Source organism: Falco naumanni, chromosome 3 (genome assembly GCF_017639655.2).
Source record: "Falco naumanni isolate bFalNau1 chromosome 3, bFalNau1.pat, whole genome shotgun sequence".
NCBI classification, from domain to species: Eukaryota; Metazoa; Chordata; class Aves; order Falconiformes; family Falconidae; genus Falco; species Falco naumanni.
The window spans coordinates 59481292-59496666 of NC_054056.1; the positions used below are offsets into that span (position 1 = coordinate 59481292).

General features: G+C 41.5%; 2 protein-coding genes across 4 annotated transcripts in view; one reads left to right on the plus strand and one right to left on the minus strand.

Moving 5' to 3' along the window:
* Positions 1-4844, plus strand: part of MPPE1 (metallophosphoesterase 1) — a 32525-nt gene extending 27681 nt beyond the window's left edge. The window contains exons 6-10 of the mRNA XM_040586256.1: positions 695-803; positions 1709-1780; positions 1891-2013; positions 2787-2927; positions 4371-4844. Coding sequence (XP_040442190.1) covers positions 695-803; positions 1709-1780; positions 1891-2013; positions 2787-2927; positions 4371-4553 — 628 coding nt within the window. The 3' untranslated portion in view covers positions 4554-4844. The remainder of the gene's footprint in view (positions 1-694; positions 804-1708; positions 1781-1890; positions 2014-2786; positions 2928-4370) is intronic.
* A 3041-nt stretch (positions 4845-7885) lies between these two features.
* The window catches only part of GNAL (G protein subunit alpha L), a 194585-nt gene continuing 187095 nt past the window's right edge, over positions 7886-15375 (minus strand). For all 3 annotated transcript variants that reach the window (XM_040586252.1, XM_040586253.1, XM_040586254.1), the window contains exons 10-12: positions 14697-14827; positions 12620-12687; positions 7886-8133 (exon numbers count right to left, since the gene is read on the minus strand). In XM_040586252.1, coding sequence (XP_040442186.1) covers positions 7987-8133; positions 12620-12687; positions 14697-14827 — 346 coding nt within the window. In that variant the 3' untranslated portion in view covers positions 7886-7986. The remainder of the gene's footprint in view (positions 8134-12619; positions 12688-14696; positions 14828-15375) is intronic.

Sequence of the window (15375 nt, forward strand, 5' to 3'; positions counted from 1 at the left end):
GGCATTCAGCTCATTTATGTCTGTAAAATGTACTGAATTGAACTGGGAATGTATCTCTTGAGTCCTGAATGAATGACTAAAATGGTATGAATCTTGTGACAGAAGTTCGAAGTTGATTTGAAATCTACCGGGAAATCTTTTTCTATTACAAATAAAATCCTATTTTCTGCATGAGAGATCGCAAAGTACAAAACTGTTTGTTCAGGGTAGCCAGCCAAATGCAATGCTGTTTTGCTTTTCAGTTGTTCTGAAGAAACTGAATGTCTAAAATTATGTCTCTGAGGTTTAAAATGTGTTCGGGGAGAGAAGCAGGTTCTCCTTTCAGTCAGAATTCAGCTTAGTGGGCTTCTAACATTCCACTAGAATACCACTTAATACTGCTATGATATACAAAAAATCTTGAAGTGTAAACACGAAGCATAGCATACGGTATATTGTGCAACCTGATTAACAACTGACTATAAAGGAGCCTACCAGGTAGAGAAACAGCTACACTATGGATACCCAGAAGAGGATTTTTAGAGCATGTGATTTCAGAAGCCGTTACATTCTGCTGTTTTGTTGAGTGTTTGGAAGACTTTGAAATACTTGGGCTTTATAAAATAAGGTTTATCCCACATGTGTGCACGAATAACAAGTTCTTTCCTGTCCTCCCCACTTCCCCTCTCTTTGCCCACTCCCTGGTATTTTCCAGCTTTGTCCTAGTGAACAGCGTAGCCCTGGAGGGTGATGGCTGTGCTGTCTGCCGTACCTCGGAGGCAAAGCTTGTGGCACTTTCTCACAAACTGAATTGCTCCCAGCAGGTGAGAGTTTATTAAAGATCCGATTATAGCCAGCAACTTGGCTGCTGCAATGGGAATACTGATACTGCAGTGACAGGATATAACTAAGGCTCTCCTGAAAAAGTCTGCTTCCAATTTCATATTGCAACTTGCTAGGAAATCTTCCTTCTCCTCATTTGCCTCTTACCGTTTTACTTAACTGTTAACTGTGTTGCTTTGTGTGAATGGTGTTAACTTCCTCAGGCTGCCAACAGACAGAGGGTGTCATTTCCTCTGTTCCAAGGAACGGCAGAAGTTTCTGTAACCCTCCGTTTGACTTGAGATACATAATCCCTGCATTTATGCATATTGCTGGTCTATATCCTTCAAGCTAGCCTATTCTTTTAGTTTTCTGATTCTACTGGCGTCCTGTCTTGATAGCCTAGTAATGTTTTAGTTGTATTTTTTTCATCAAATCCAATTGCTTCTTGTATTTCATTTCATTCCTCTTTTTCATAGGCTGACTGGAAACATGGTAGGCAGCATGGCCGACTGGGTTGGCAGTCAATCAGGGAACCAGCTCCCAGTGGAAAAATCGCCAGACTCTAACTGCTGTCTCTCTTGGGCTGCCCTAAATCTCTTTGCCTTGTTTGTGCAGTGAGATTCTGCTGTTGCTTTCGGCATTCAGGAAGAGTGCAACCGTATTTACAGCATATACAGAAAGGGGAATTAAAGCATTTCCCCTTCTAGCCACAGCAGAGGCTCTTAAAAGTTTATACAGTGGACAGTATTTAAACACTGTACTCGGAGCTGCTACCGCTTTTGACAAAGAAACCAAAACAACAACCCCCCCAACCCCTCAAAACCTAGCTATTGTTTAATTCCCTTCCCCACTCCTGTGGTACACATAGGTGAAGACAACATGTATGGGTTGATTTTATTCACAGAAACCAAGTTATTCCAACAAAAGATGCAGTGATGTGGAAAAGCTTCCAGCTTCAGAACCCATCCTTTTACAGGTGTGTTAGAGGTGGGGTAAGGCAACATGTTGACATGTTCTTAGAGTATTTGTTACTGTTCCAGAAAGGCTGGACATTAACAACTGATCCTTGCTTTGAATTTCTCACAGCATTACCCCCTCTATCGGAAAAGTGATGCTGAATGCACTGGAGAAGATTCTGCTCCTGTAGAGGAGAAGAACATTCCGTTTAAAGAAAAGTATGATGTACTGTCTCAAGAAGCATCACAAAAGGTTTGATTTATTGGGAACTTGAGTATCAGTGTGAGTGGGACATAAATGTAGATAGATATAGATTTAAAAAGATTTGGAAGGAGTGTTAGCTGAGACAAACAGACCACAGCTGCTCCCGCTTTAGTGTGGCCTTTGAGATGCTGCTTGTTAGAGCTGCTCCCCTGAGGATCATCACGATTACGGCCTTGCTGCTGCTGGGTTTCCCAGGTACAGGCCGCAAGTCCTGGCGCTCTTAAGTCTGCTGCAGTGCTGTTACCTCCAGTTTAGCATTTTGTAGCATTACATACCGTGTAGATTACTGACAAACCTAGTAGAAAGCCATGATTTTCCAACACTTTGAAAGCACTGCTTTTGCTGACTTAGCAACTACAAGAAAATGTAAAGTCAAAGTATTCCGTAAAAATCTAATGGTCAGTATTTGTTTCCTTCTGCACAAATGTCCTCACTCAACACTGGCAGTGCAAAAGTCTCCCTCAGACAAGAAAACTGCATTGCTTTACTAAACCCAGGGTTTTTTCTATTTGTGATGTCAACAGGATACTATTGCCTTTATTTTTCTGATCCGTATGGCCAACAAAAAAAAAAAAAAGTCCAGTATTTGGGATGAGGGCCAAAGGGGTATAACTGTTACAGTATCAACTTGTCTTATGCTTTCAAAGGGTATCAGAATCGTCATAATTTCATTCTGCTAGAAGGTGGGAAAAAAAGGGGTTTAAGCTCAAGTTCTTTCTAGTTATGACTTAATTTTTGCACCTCATCATTTTCTGTTCTAGCTCATATGGTGGTTTCATCCCCGTTTGATTCTCAGTGGGCATACGCATAGTGCTTGTGAAGTGCTGCACATGGGGAACATTCCAGAAATCAGTGTCCCGTCATTCAGTTGGAGGAATAGAAACAATCCTAGTTTCATCATGGTAAGTTTTTAATTTTTTTTATTTTTCTCAGATAACTTTCATAAATAAATCAACATGGCAGTCAGCTATATTTTAAAACTGATTCTACCTGTAAAAACAAAAAATAAAAAAATTGCCTACCCACCCAACCCACTCAGTACACTGCATCCACTTTATAAAGTACATCTGTGGGAGCCACATGTTCTGTGTGGTACAAAGCAATGCTGTTAAAACATCTGATTAGTATCTGGGTACAAGCATCTAACATTTTCTTATAAAGAGGGTGCATTGTAAACTATTGACTTGTAAAAATAATCAGTATTGTGCACTGAACAGTAGAAAGACTAGTTTGGCTTGGTTGATTTACCAACTATGAAAACAAGACTGTGTCCACCTCAAACTCTCTTGCATGGTGATCGTGGTTTTCAAACTTGTGCATTAACCCCTTCACACAGTGAAAACATTTGTCACATGCCAATAGTCTGCCGCCTCCTTTCCAATTCACATTTTATACAGTGTGTTGGTTATGCTCTTGCAGGCAGTTCCAGTGCTCAGTATATCCTTAGAGGTAAATCAATTAGTTCCCCAGTTCAAAAATAAAACAGAACTCCTAGAAACTTGGAGTAAGAAGCAAAACCTACAATCTGTTTACAGAGTAGTCTGTGACTTGGGGGGCGGGGGGTGGGGCGGGGAAATCTCTCATGTATTTTTTACTGCTGTTGAGTTTAGGCTGCTTAATACACAGACAACCCCAAACTTCTAAATTCATTTTATGCAACTGTTAATATTTCTTGTTGAAAGTAGTTCTGTTTATTCCATATTCCTGAGAGTAGCTGCCTTCAAACTACACATGCTCTCTGCACATGCCAGACAGTGCATCTTCACTGCAAAACAAGAGGTTGGCTAATTAAAGCTGCATCGTCTTCACTACTGTTTTAACTCAGCCTCGGTCCATTGTAAACTTTAATTTGAACTGCAAAGTCAAGCCAAAACCCAGTGAAGTTCTCTGCTGCTGAAGTTCACGTTCGTAATTTGGAGTAGCCAACGTGTTTTTTGCAGCATGTACTGGGTAGGAGGAGGGCTTGGGGGGAGGACGGGGCACATTCACAAAGCCTAACTTTAGCTTGGGAAGGCTCCTTCCGTGTGGATTTACAGCAGCTGAAGTTAGGCTTCTCTTGAAGGCAGATCAGATGAGGAGCCCAGCTCTCTGTTTACGCTAGATGGAACATAGGGAAGATTGGCCTCTGGGCTAACATTAGCCTGGTGAGTATTCCAGTTAGTGCCCAGCACCGCAAGGTTATGGACTCTTCGGCCCCCTGGAGAAGGCACTGGTACTAGGAAACTGGCCCCAACCCTTGCCACCCAACACAGAATTTAGAAATTGGAGATCTGACAGTTGTGGTGTTTACTCCTGATTCAGAACCCACTGTAACAGCAAAGTGACAGTCTTCATTTCTTTTCCAGGGCAGCATAACACCAGCTGACTTCTCCCTCCAAAAATGCTTCCTTCCGTACGAGAGCAGAGTCTTTACTATATACTGTGCAGCAGGTGCTCTGCTTGTAATCCTGATACTAGCTCATTTTCAGCTTCTCACTCCACCATTTTATTTTGCTCAGCGTTTAATCAGTAAGCATAAAGCAGTATGAAGAGCCAGACATCTGCATTCAGTCACTGAAATACCAAAGCTGAGAACAGTCAAACATCAGACTATATTCATGCCAGCAAATGACCTAATTTGATTGCTAGTCTGAAGGCAGGTTGCATTTACACATACCATAGAAGTCCTATACAGCTGATATGACTACTACAGGATAAATAATTAACTGAAATGAACGTTTCATGCTGTACAAAAATACTGTATTCGACAATCAAATGAGTCCTTTTCCTGCTATAATTTTTGTATCAAATACGTATATTAAAAGTGTAACTGTACATTATGTAAATCCTATAGCCTCATCACTTATCTGCACTAGTGTCTTACCCTGGCGGAGGCTCAGTCCTGCAAACTGGAAATGTTTCTCTGTTTTATTGCTGCATGGCCCTTCTAATGTCATACTTCTGTTTGTTAGGGTCAGGCAGAAACTAGATACATCAGCACTGACAGATGTGGATTTCCGTAACCTTTTTAGGATGTCATATGTAAGGGACTGTGGTTTGGGACAAGAAATCTTCCAGTTCCTGACACATTGAATCGTTTGCTGACTACAATTTGCAGCTATCGTCTACCAGACAACAATGGGGAGAAGCTTGTGGATCCAGTTTGCTGATACACACTTGAAACCTGCTTAAAAAAAAAATAGGGCGACACCTCAAGCTGCTATTTTTAAAAAGATGTGCTATGATGAGCTTAAAAAAAGAGGGCCCTATTGCATCCCAGAGATCTGTGTGGTGAGGGGCCCTCCAGTTGCCGATCTTCTGCAAGAAGGAAGGTCAAATACAGCTGCAGTAACATTATCCTATGCCTTGGCCCTCAGTCTGCGGACAGAGAGGGACAGGAACGCGCCTTATTTTAGACTCCTGCAGGGCCACTGAGTTCTGTTAACTTTACTGTAGCGTCACATTCTGAGCTGCACTAGCTCCTCCGTGGGGAGGCGGAGGCTGCCAGCACGTGGCGGTACACCCCGGAGCTGGGCCACAGGCACCCGCTGGGATGGCAGCACGGAGAACGTAAAGTCTGAGCTCAGCGTCTTCGTGTGCCACGTGTGAGGGAAGCTGTGACAAACCTACTGCTTCTCCGCACCTGCCCCAGAAAAACCAGAGGGACTATTCCACACCAGGACCAGTTTTCCTGCTGACATTCCTGCAGAGGCTGGGAGCTCCAACCGGAACTCCTGGGCTGGGGGTTGTTTTAAAGAAAAAAGACTTCGCTTTTGTTATTCGCTCTATTACTGTCTTTGGCATGGGAAGCAAAAGAATCTTTGCATTTGGGCATTTTGTGTATTATTAGCTTATTCCACCCAGCCTTTCACTTTCTGGGCAGTCTCTGATGACTAAATTGAACATACAGATCTCAAAGCAGACACATTTCTGGGAAGAGGAAATGGTCATATTATACTATTGAAAATGGGATTGTTTACTGTCAAATAGACACAATTTCTCAATTAAGTCTGTAGATGACTGACTGGGGTTTAGAACCAATACCGATGCTTATAGTAAGAAGTTAATCAAACTTGTTGATTTATATGCCAATGTGGGGAATGTGTTGGCTCTTAATCTCTCTTTAAATTTAAAATGAAGTGGGGGGAATGGTCCAAAGTGTGGTAAAACACTCTATAAAGTAATGTAGTCTAACGCTTCTCTAGGTTTCTGTTATTGCAACTGTAATTTTAGACATTTGTACAGGTTATCTTGGACACAGGAAAAGTATATAGTCACAGACATAAAACACCTATGTATAAAATATAAAGCAGTGTTATAGTTACTAAAAAGGACATGCCTTATTGCTACAGCAATTCTTGCTTTTTATATATTGTACTGTACCACAACTTCTTTTGAGAATGTCATTTGCATAAATTATTCAAGTTTGAGAAATATTCACACATTTTGATTCTACAATATTTAAAATAAAACAATTTTCTAATGTGTCTCTTTATTAAAAGAGAAATAAAAATGTCATCTTGTAATTCTCTTAGGCCAGACACAAGGGTTTTATACACCTTTTTTCTTGCTATTTACTTGCACAATGAAAGCCGCTGTTGGTACAAAGATTGAAGAGCTCTATATAATGGTGCTTTACACATTCACAATTGGTCTGTGCAATTGTGAAGTTCTATGAATGACCAAAGAATTACCAAACATATTTTCTAAATATAAAGGAAAAAGAAAAATAATCCTTGGTTCCCATTAAAACAACACCAGGTTGCAATTTGGACACTTGAATGAACTCCAATGTTTTAAAGCTGAGACTTCAAAAGAGAAAGGCATGTTTGCTGCAACATCCGGTGACTGTAATACCTTACTTGGAAAGGTAAGTGGTTAATTTGCATAATTTATAATTTTTATACTAAAGAGCATTTTTATATAAACCAGAAAAAAACCCCTAAACTCTACAGATAAAGTTCTTACCTCCAGTCACTGCTGCAGGTAAGGTTGACATCAAGCTGTACAGCGCAATCAAAAACATACTTACATCTTAGCTCATTTTACAGGTACAGCCATAATCAAGGCACAAAGATCTTCTACAAGTATTTTTCTTCAATAAAGTTGTACAAAATAATATTACATTTTACAGTCTGTACAATATAATAAACCAGCAGTAAAACAAAAAAATATATATAGGGAGAGGACTGTTGTCCAAGAATGATCTGAACTAAAAGGATCATTTGTGGACAGCACAAATAACGTAAGTGAGGGTGGTAGATTTTCTGCCTAGATGCAACAGGCTGAAAAGTAGCTGTAATTCAAATGCCTGAGGTGTGCAGAGACACTTAGCTCCAAAACCCCAGAAAAATTGCTTTGTCTTCACTGTTCCTCTCATTATCTACTCTACTTCCTGTGCCAGTAACGGCTTAAAAGAGGAGGTCACTTTATCAGTTGACCTGCAACTCAGAAACGCTAAAAACTGTGACAGAGTAATAAATATTGTGGTGCTGCTACATTGTGTGTCTACTTCCTCAACAGTATTTAATAACCTGATACAAAGTGCATTAATCTTTTTTTTCACCCATCAAGTACTCTTCAATGTCATGTTAAAAAGGAAACCCACACAGAGGGATAGGTATGACTTTAGTGTCATCCAGCTGACATACCAGTTTGAACTGACGTTAACCTGCTGGAAAAAATTTAGCAGGTCATGTTCAGTTAAAAAACCAAAACCTAAGGGAACAGAGGTAGCCAAAGGGCTTAGTGGAATGACGAAGAAGTGGCATGTCAAAATAAAGCACAAAAATAGTCCCAAAAAGCATGAAGGAAAAACAACCCAAACTTGCTTCAAATCAGCTTTAAGGTTAAATAATTAAAGTAAACAAAGTGAAGAGACTGACATTTCTATAGTATATTCTTCCACCCTGTGTGGGGTAGTATCACGAGAAAGAGTAAGGAGCAAAGAATTTAAAACCACAGGTTCCACGGTGATTCCCCTCACAAGAGTTCGTACTGGCGGAGATGCATCCTTTGAATGATGTCTCGACAGTCGTTGAACACTCTGCGGATATTTTCTGTGTCCACTGCACATGTAAAGTGTGGGTAGCAATAATGCCTGCCATCTCCGCTCGCTGTACTTATCCTCTGTGGAAAAAGCGAGGAAAAAACCCAAGGATCAGACACTCTGCCATGGGAAGTTTCACATCTCAGTGGTCTATAGACTTACGGAGTACCAAGAAACCTGGGAAAGTCTGCACATAGATCACTAAAATAAATAAATAAAAAAGGAAGTTCTGTGGTCTGGTCCAATATGAACTACAAATTAGAAATAAAGATTAAAAAAAGTTATGGATACTATTACAGGGTCACTATATTAGTACTATGTAAGAGCCACTGATGCTATCATCATTTGCACAAGCTGTTATCATTTGCACATCACTGTGCAGCTCATCTGTGCTGCTGACAGCACTGCAGTCTGCCGGGCAGCTGTCCCACAAATTCTTACCTTCTTTTTTGGTGCCATCACATGGCAAATTTTTGAACTCTTTTTAAATCAGCAACACAAACCTGAAAACCTCCCAGTTGTGAAGCTAGGAGTGGCATGCAACAGCAGCCTACTGTGCTTCTGCTTCTTGAAGCTGAAGGCCCCTGGAGTTACCTTTACTTAAGAGCACATATTAAGCCAGCTGAAGACTTGGTATCATTACCGAGACCAGAACATTGTGGAATTACCACCAGAGTGGCAGGGGGCCCTTAGAATACTGAAACATGCACAAATCCAGTAAACATCAGACCACACAGAATTAAATTTTTGCAAGGCTACTGCACAGCTTTTTAGGTTGCTAACTTAAACTCCAGTATCTCTTCACCCATGGTTATCTTGTTAAAATTCCCCAGGATCTTAAAAAATATTTTCAAAAATCTTAATTTTGTTCTGTATTCCTGTAGGATTGATAAATACAAACTCATTCTAGAGCATTATTTTGAAGCATATATATGGAATGTCGTGAAAGCAGAAGGTCAGTTTTGGGGATAACAATTTTTATAAATATTTTCCAATTTTTAGTACAAATTATACTGGCTAAACAACAAAAGACATTTTCTTTCTCTCTGGCTACACTATGTATTTTTAATACAGCGATCTATTTTACAGGTAGGATTGACCTTATAAATAGCTGCAGCTACAGATATGCATAACCATAGACATTTAGAAGCCATGATTTACATAAATAAATCAACAAGAAATGGCAGATTTTTGCAGGTAACTTGGGTAACATTAGATATTCAATGCTAATTAAACAGGGGGTGTTCTGTATGTATACTAAAAATGATTTGCTTCTTACTAAGCTACACTGAATACCTAGTTCAAAGCTTATCCTCATGAAAAGTATTAATTCAATAATGTATTCAATTGATGGGCAAATTGTTCAGACTGTGTTTGAACTATGAAATACACTGAACAATAATGAAACAAGGAAAAAAAAGTTTTACAGATTACTGCAATGGTGGCAAAATGCTGAAATTCAATGAAAATGTAAACTGTGTTTGTCTACCTGAATCTTCCAGAAGGGTTGAGGAAGACCTTTGTTGTTTCTCAAAGTCTGGGGGAAATCTGACCCTTAGGAACCCAAGGGCTGAAAGGACAGCGGCATGCATGGATATTCAAGATGACACCAATTTTAAAACCGTAAAAAAAATGCCATAGTGTGTCTATTTTTGATACAATCGCTACTCTACATTTCTTTTTCCCCTGTACTACTTGACAGTAGTAATGCTGTCACTCAGATGCAGCAAGGAGAGACCAGTTACTAAACACTTTTTTTTAATTGGAGTTTAAAAAAAACCCAACATCAAAACTGTTCCCCAAAACACAGGCCACTCTGCCTTCCAACTACTGCTCGCTTCTTCATTCTTAACTCGGAAGCCTCAGAAGAGTTCAGCCTTTGCCTGTTGCTGGAGTCTGTGGCTTTTCTGTTTGAGACCTACGTCTGCATGTGCAGCCTCCAGCTATTGCCACCTCGCCCTCACCCCTTCCTGTGCGCTTCCCTTGAGCAGCACCATCTCAGCGCGCTGCAACAAGCACATTGATGTCTCCGTATGGTCTGCACACAGCACTTACATACTGTAATTAGGGATGTGAGAGGGCAATCAGACTTCCACTCTGATGTGCTCTTTCTAGGATGAAACGTTACATGTCAGTGGAAACAACGTACAAACATTTTCAGTTTCACCCAGATGCAGGCAGTAGGGAGCACACCACCCTACCAACCCAATGGTCAATCTTTTTCTTGTATTTTGGTAAAATAAGTGTTTTTTTCACTAAGTGTTTGCCAGGCACTGATTCCACTAATGTCTGTGGTAGTAAGCTGCCCACAACATTACTAGGTGTCACCAGAACATATAAGGCATGTCAAAGCATGTATTTTCAAAATGTTAGGTGGTGGTTTTTTTTTTTTTTTTGTCCCCTGACAGCTTTGTAGTTCTCTCATTTTAAGATAAATGCAGTATTTTCACCCCTACTCAAAACTAATTTTGAACAGTAGTGTGTTACTTAGTTCAGAGGGGAAAAATAATATCCCCTGGGACAGCAATGAAAGAACATTTACTTTCTTATAACACAAATAAGAATATTTAATACTGGTTTCCCTACACTGTGGGGGTCAGGGTGACAGTTTTCAGCAAGGAGACAAATGTGTGACTCGAGGGAGCCTGGTCTGTGTGTTTGAACAGCAGCTCCTTTACCTCCCAGTTTCAGATTTTTTAAGAACCAGCATGAACCGGTGTTTTAACAGGGGTTGCCTATACACTGGGGATGTATTTAAACAAAACATCAGCAGCTAGAGCACCCTGTGTACAAAACACCAAAATGGGGCTGGGGAGTAGCCTAAACAAAGAGCGCATGAGCACGCTGCCTCCATGAAGAGTTTGGGAGGAGAAAGGACATGCGTGAGACGAAGGAAGGAGAACTTCCTACAAAGTACATTTCTAGGACCGGGAGATGTCCTCCCCAGCCCAGCCATGCAGCACAGGCACTGGCTGTGTCCGTGTCTTGCAGCCCACACTCCTGGCTCCCCTGGCGACAGAGCAGCAGCGCTGGGCAGCCAGGCCTGCCGCCCAAACCCCCAGAGGCCCCCGGCCCCTGCACCCATCCTGAAATCAGGAGCTGATGTATTTTGCCTTCCTAATGCTCATATAATACCCTGCAGAAATGTTGAAAATGTGTTTAGGTTTAACCTCCTCCTGAAATTCTTCGAATGACGTGATTTAAATTTGCCAGTACCAGTGCCTACAGGCGCATGGATTTTTAAGGGGTGCAGCACCGTGGTGATTTTTACAGATATCCATGCCTTACGCAGACCCATGACCGCAATAAAAATCACAATAAAGCTTATAAATTAATATAACCAGACTTCTCTGAATTGTGTCTGAAAATTTAACGGAGTGGGACAAGGAAGAGGTCATAAATGAAGAGACTTGGAAACAAATTTACAAAGCACAGCCAAGAAGGCCGTAGATAGAAAATACACACGCTTCCTTCCTTCCATTTGGCTAAGGACATCAGACCCCTCCCCAGTCTGTATGCTGAGCTTATTTCCCCGTCCTCTTCATCCTCCTACCTTGGAAGCCTCAGCCTTTTATGCCTGACCTTACGAAGCTGGAAGTTGCTGTTTCTGCTCACCCTCACCACTGGGCCCGTGCATGGCCTCCGTTACTTGGGGCACACACAGGCTGTTCAGACCATTAATGGGAGCAGAACCATCTCACTTGCAAGCCTTTCATTTCAAACAGGCCAAGAGTTTAAAGCAAGTGTTCAAATGACTGCATCCCTCTGTCTGTTTACACTGAGAGACGAAGCACAAACCCAGGAGAGACACACGAACGTTGCTTACAGAGGAGATGCTCCCCGCCGAGCCTGCAGCAGTGGTGGGTGACGGGGGGGAGAGCTGTTTTGGCCCCATTTTGGCCCCATGCCTGAGCCCCGGGCACTGCCCAGCGGCTGGCGGGTGCCGGCCATGGCCCTAACACTTCTGTTCCCAGCACCTGTGGCCACAAAGGGCCTCTGCAGCCGCACAGCGGTTTTTTATGTGATTGCAATGCCTATGCCCCCTCCCCTCCCGCCCTGCTTTGCAGGTGGCCTCTGTCAGTAACACCAGTGAATCACGGCAGGTATTTAAGCGTATTTGCTCAAACATGGATGGGACCGATACACAAAATAAACATTCAAGGCAACAACCAGTAGCGTCTCACAGGTAAAGGCAGCCATAGAAAACATCGCTAACTGGCAATGGAACTAGGGCTTGGCATTGCTCCCTGCACAGAGAGTGAGGGCTGCCGGCACCCACACTGAACCCAGAGACAAACAGGCAAGCACACAACCGTTTTGTGCACTAGCACTTACTTGCTGTGTGACACTTTGCAGGGCAAGTGACTTTGTATAAAATGGGCATAAAAATGTGCAAGCACTGGGGAAGGTTCTGCAAGACGGGCAGCTGAAAAGAATTAGGGAATCGCCAGACATTCTCCTCTCCTTCTAGCTTTCTGCAAAACCCCATCAGTTTTCCCTAAATAAACTACACCATCTGCCAGTTTTTCCTATGATAGAATCACACATAAGATCAAAATTACTCACTAAAAACTCATCCCGGATGAAGAACTTGGCTCTTGTGACTTTGGGGTCTTCTCCTGCATCTGGTGTTGCTGTTTAATTAAAAATAAATGGCATCAGAAACATGAAAAGCAAACAATCATCTACTTTTCATAATAAGAGATTTAATAAGGAGGAAGTAGTTCTTTAATACAGAAATTAAAATGTTAAATATCCACAGGAGATTCCTGACAGGCAATTCTGAAATAGCAAGGTACTGTAAAACCTGACTACGCATTTAACATATTTTAAGAACCTGAAAATTGCTGAAATTGTTTCAATAATGTCATTGGTCATATCATAAAGAGGCTTACCCACATCCACAAGTCTGTTCATATAGATACAAAACAAGTGGGAGTTAGGTTTAACTTTTATCAGAAAACATGACTAGAAAAAGCAGCTGAGCTGTTCAGTTTCTCCAGCAGAACAGCGTCTCCTGAATAAAGCTTCTGCAGGCAGGAATTTGGGTTTAAAAATGGTTAGTCCAAGATTACACTTGAAAAAAATGATAGCATCAAGATATCTTTTAATGTATGTATTTTATTTCCAGGCCCCAAATCAGCAGAATACTTAAGATACGCTGCCTATAAGGGGCCTTAGATGAAATTCTTGTTGAGCGGTCAGTACTAACTGTTGGCAGATGAAGTCATCTCTATCTAGACCACGTAACAACTATACTGACTATAAGTATAAAAAACAATACAGTGAAGAGATAACCTATTCATTTCCCTTCAGTGTGATTTCTCCTCATCTAAGATACCAAATCAGATACTTACAAACATAATACGGTAAAGGGCAGAATTTAGCAGAATACGGAAAAATGTTTACTCTTATCTGTAGCACCAGGAGTAAAAACAGAGCAGCAGCACAATCAGCAGCACCTTAAGAGTTCGGTGCTGCTGTCCTTAAATAATGCTGGCTGAAATGAAAGAATAAGTGAACAACTACAGGTTAAAAATAGAGAGATGTTTCATGTGTGAATATTCTGGATCACTCTGGATATTTGCTGTGAAATGCTGCTGAGAAATACCAAAAGCTACTTTATTCTGACAACTGGCTCACTAAAAAAAAATGTTGAAAATTTACCCAAACTCTGTATGTACGTAGAGTATGTTTGCGAGAGGCAAATTTGGGTGAAGGTGACAGAAGATTTCTTCTGAAAGCCCTTAGCATTCTAAAACTGGTGCCAGGTTAACTCAGTTAATTTATCCTCCCCATCTGAAACTCAGCATCACACTCCTGAAGTTCCAGACCTGAACGAAAGCTGAAAATAGCTCACTATTATCTTCACTTCTATAACCTAGGCTGTTGTTGACGGTTAGCAGAGAATGAAAACCTTTTCTGACAGATGACTGCAAGCACTATGCCAGGGGCATCACTCGGGTAAGGGAAAGGCTAGAGGTCAGAAAGTGCAAGTTTTAGAACTTTTGCTAGACACAGAGCTGTGATATTTGGGAAGCCCTCTGCCTGGTGTAAAACTGGCATAATATCAGAGTTTGTTTATGCAATATGTTATTGTGGTGCAGGAACCACTGTACTTCTTGCAATGGTAAAAAAATCGAACCCATGCTTCATTGTCACAGCTCTTCATATTGATTGATGTGATCTTCCTCTGTAAAAGTTCCCTTGCTAGTCTGCTGAGCTTCCCGTCAGTATTTGCAAAGGCTGAAGTTTACGGTGTCGGAGGATGCAGAATGGCTGCAAAGTAAGTCTAATGAATCCCTAACAAAGCTCAGCACCACAGGAAGCCCAGGCAGAAGCATCTGGCAGGGGAGAGATATTTGGTTTCGTGGGACTGTGGGTTGCAGGGGAAGGCAGGCACTCTGGAGTCAGCCCCCTACAGTCCTCCTACACCCCTCCAGCAGCCAGGGCCCCTTCAGACCTTGCCCATGCTGAGGTACCTACGAGCTATGTGCTGCTGGCATGCTCCTTTACTGACCAACAGTTTGCGTGAGGAACGGTGCGTGCTTGTGAATTTGTGTGTGTGTGAGACACAGACAGAGACAAGAGACAGGAACTATAGACTGGGCTATGCCAGCCGGTCCAATCCAAGCAGCCTTACCATCCTCAGGTACAGTATAATGCGCGTATTCAGGAAAGTAATCTTCAATTTTTGATTTCCCTGCCAAGACTTTTTCAGCCAGCATGTCCTGTTTATTCAAGAACAAAATGATAGAAATGGTCCGCAACCACCTGTCAAAAACAAACCAAATGTTTATGTTATCTCTGACACGTTACCCAAGGAAAACACATCACTTCAATTGAAAATTCACTGGCTGTCCCTGCACAGACAGAGTGAAGTAGTGTGGAATGTGTTTCAACAGAAAAAAATAGCTGACCTAAATTATTGTTTCAATTAGGTTGCACCTGTGCTGGTGGGTATATTTATAGGATCTGTAAACACATTTATAAAAACTGCAGTAGACATTGCTGAAGGCAGCAGTCTTCAAATATTGTTTTCTAAATTATCCTTTTGATATTGAGTTGGGAAAATGATGACATTTCCTAAAAGTACCATAGTCCAAACCCAGACATTACTGTCTACTTTGTTTGGTTTTGCTGAAGCAAAAGAAAAAGGCTGGAAAGCTGCCTTCCCTCAGACTGCTCTGTCTTCTTAACTATTGCTCATCCACAGAGATATCCCATCGTTTAGGGTAGCCTGTATGACACCTGATGAATCAAAAGAAAATACTACCTTTTCTTCTCCAATTAATACCTAGCCATCACTGTGACGATGTCCC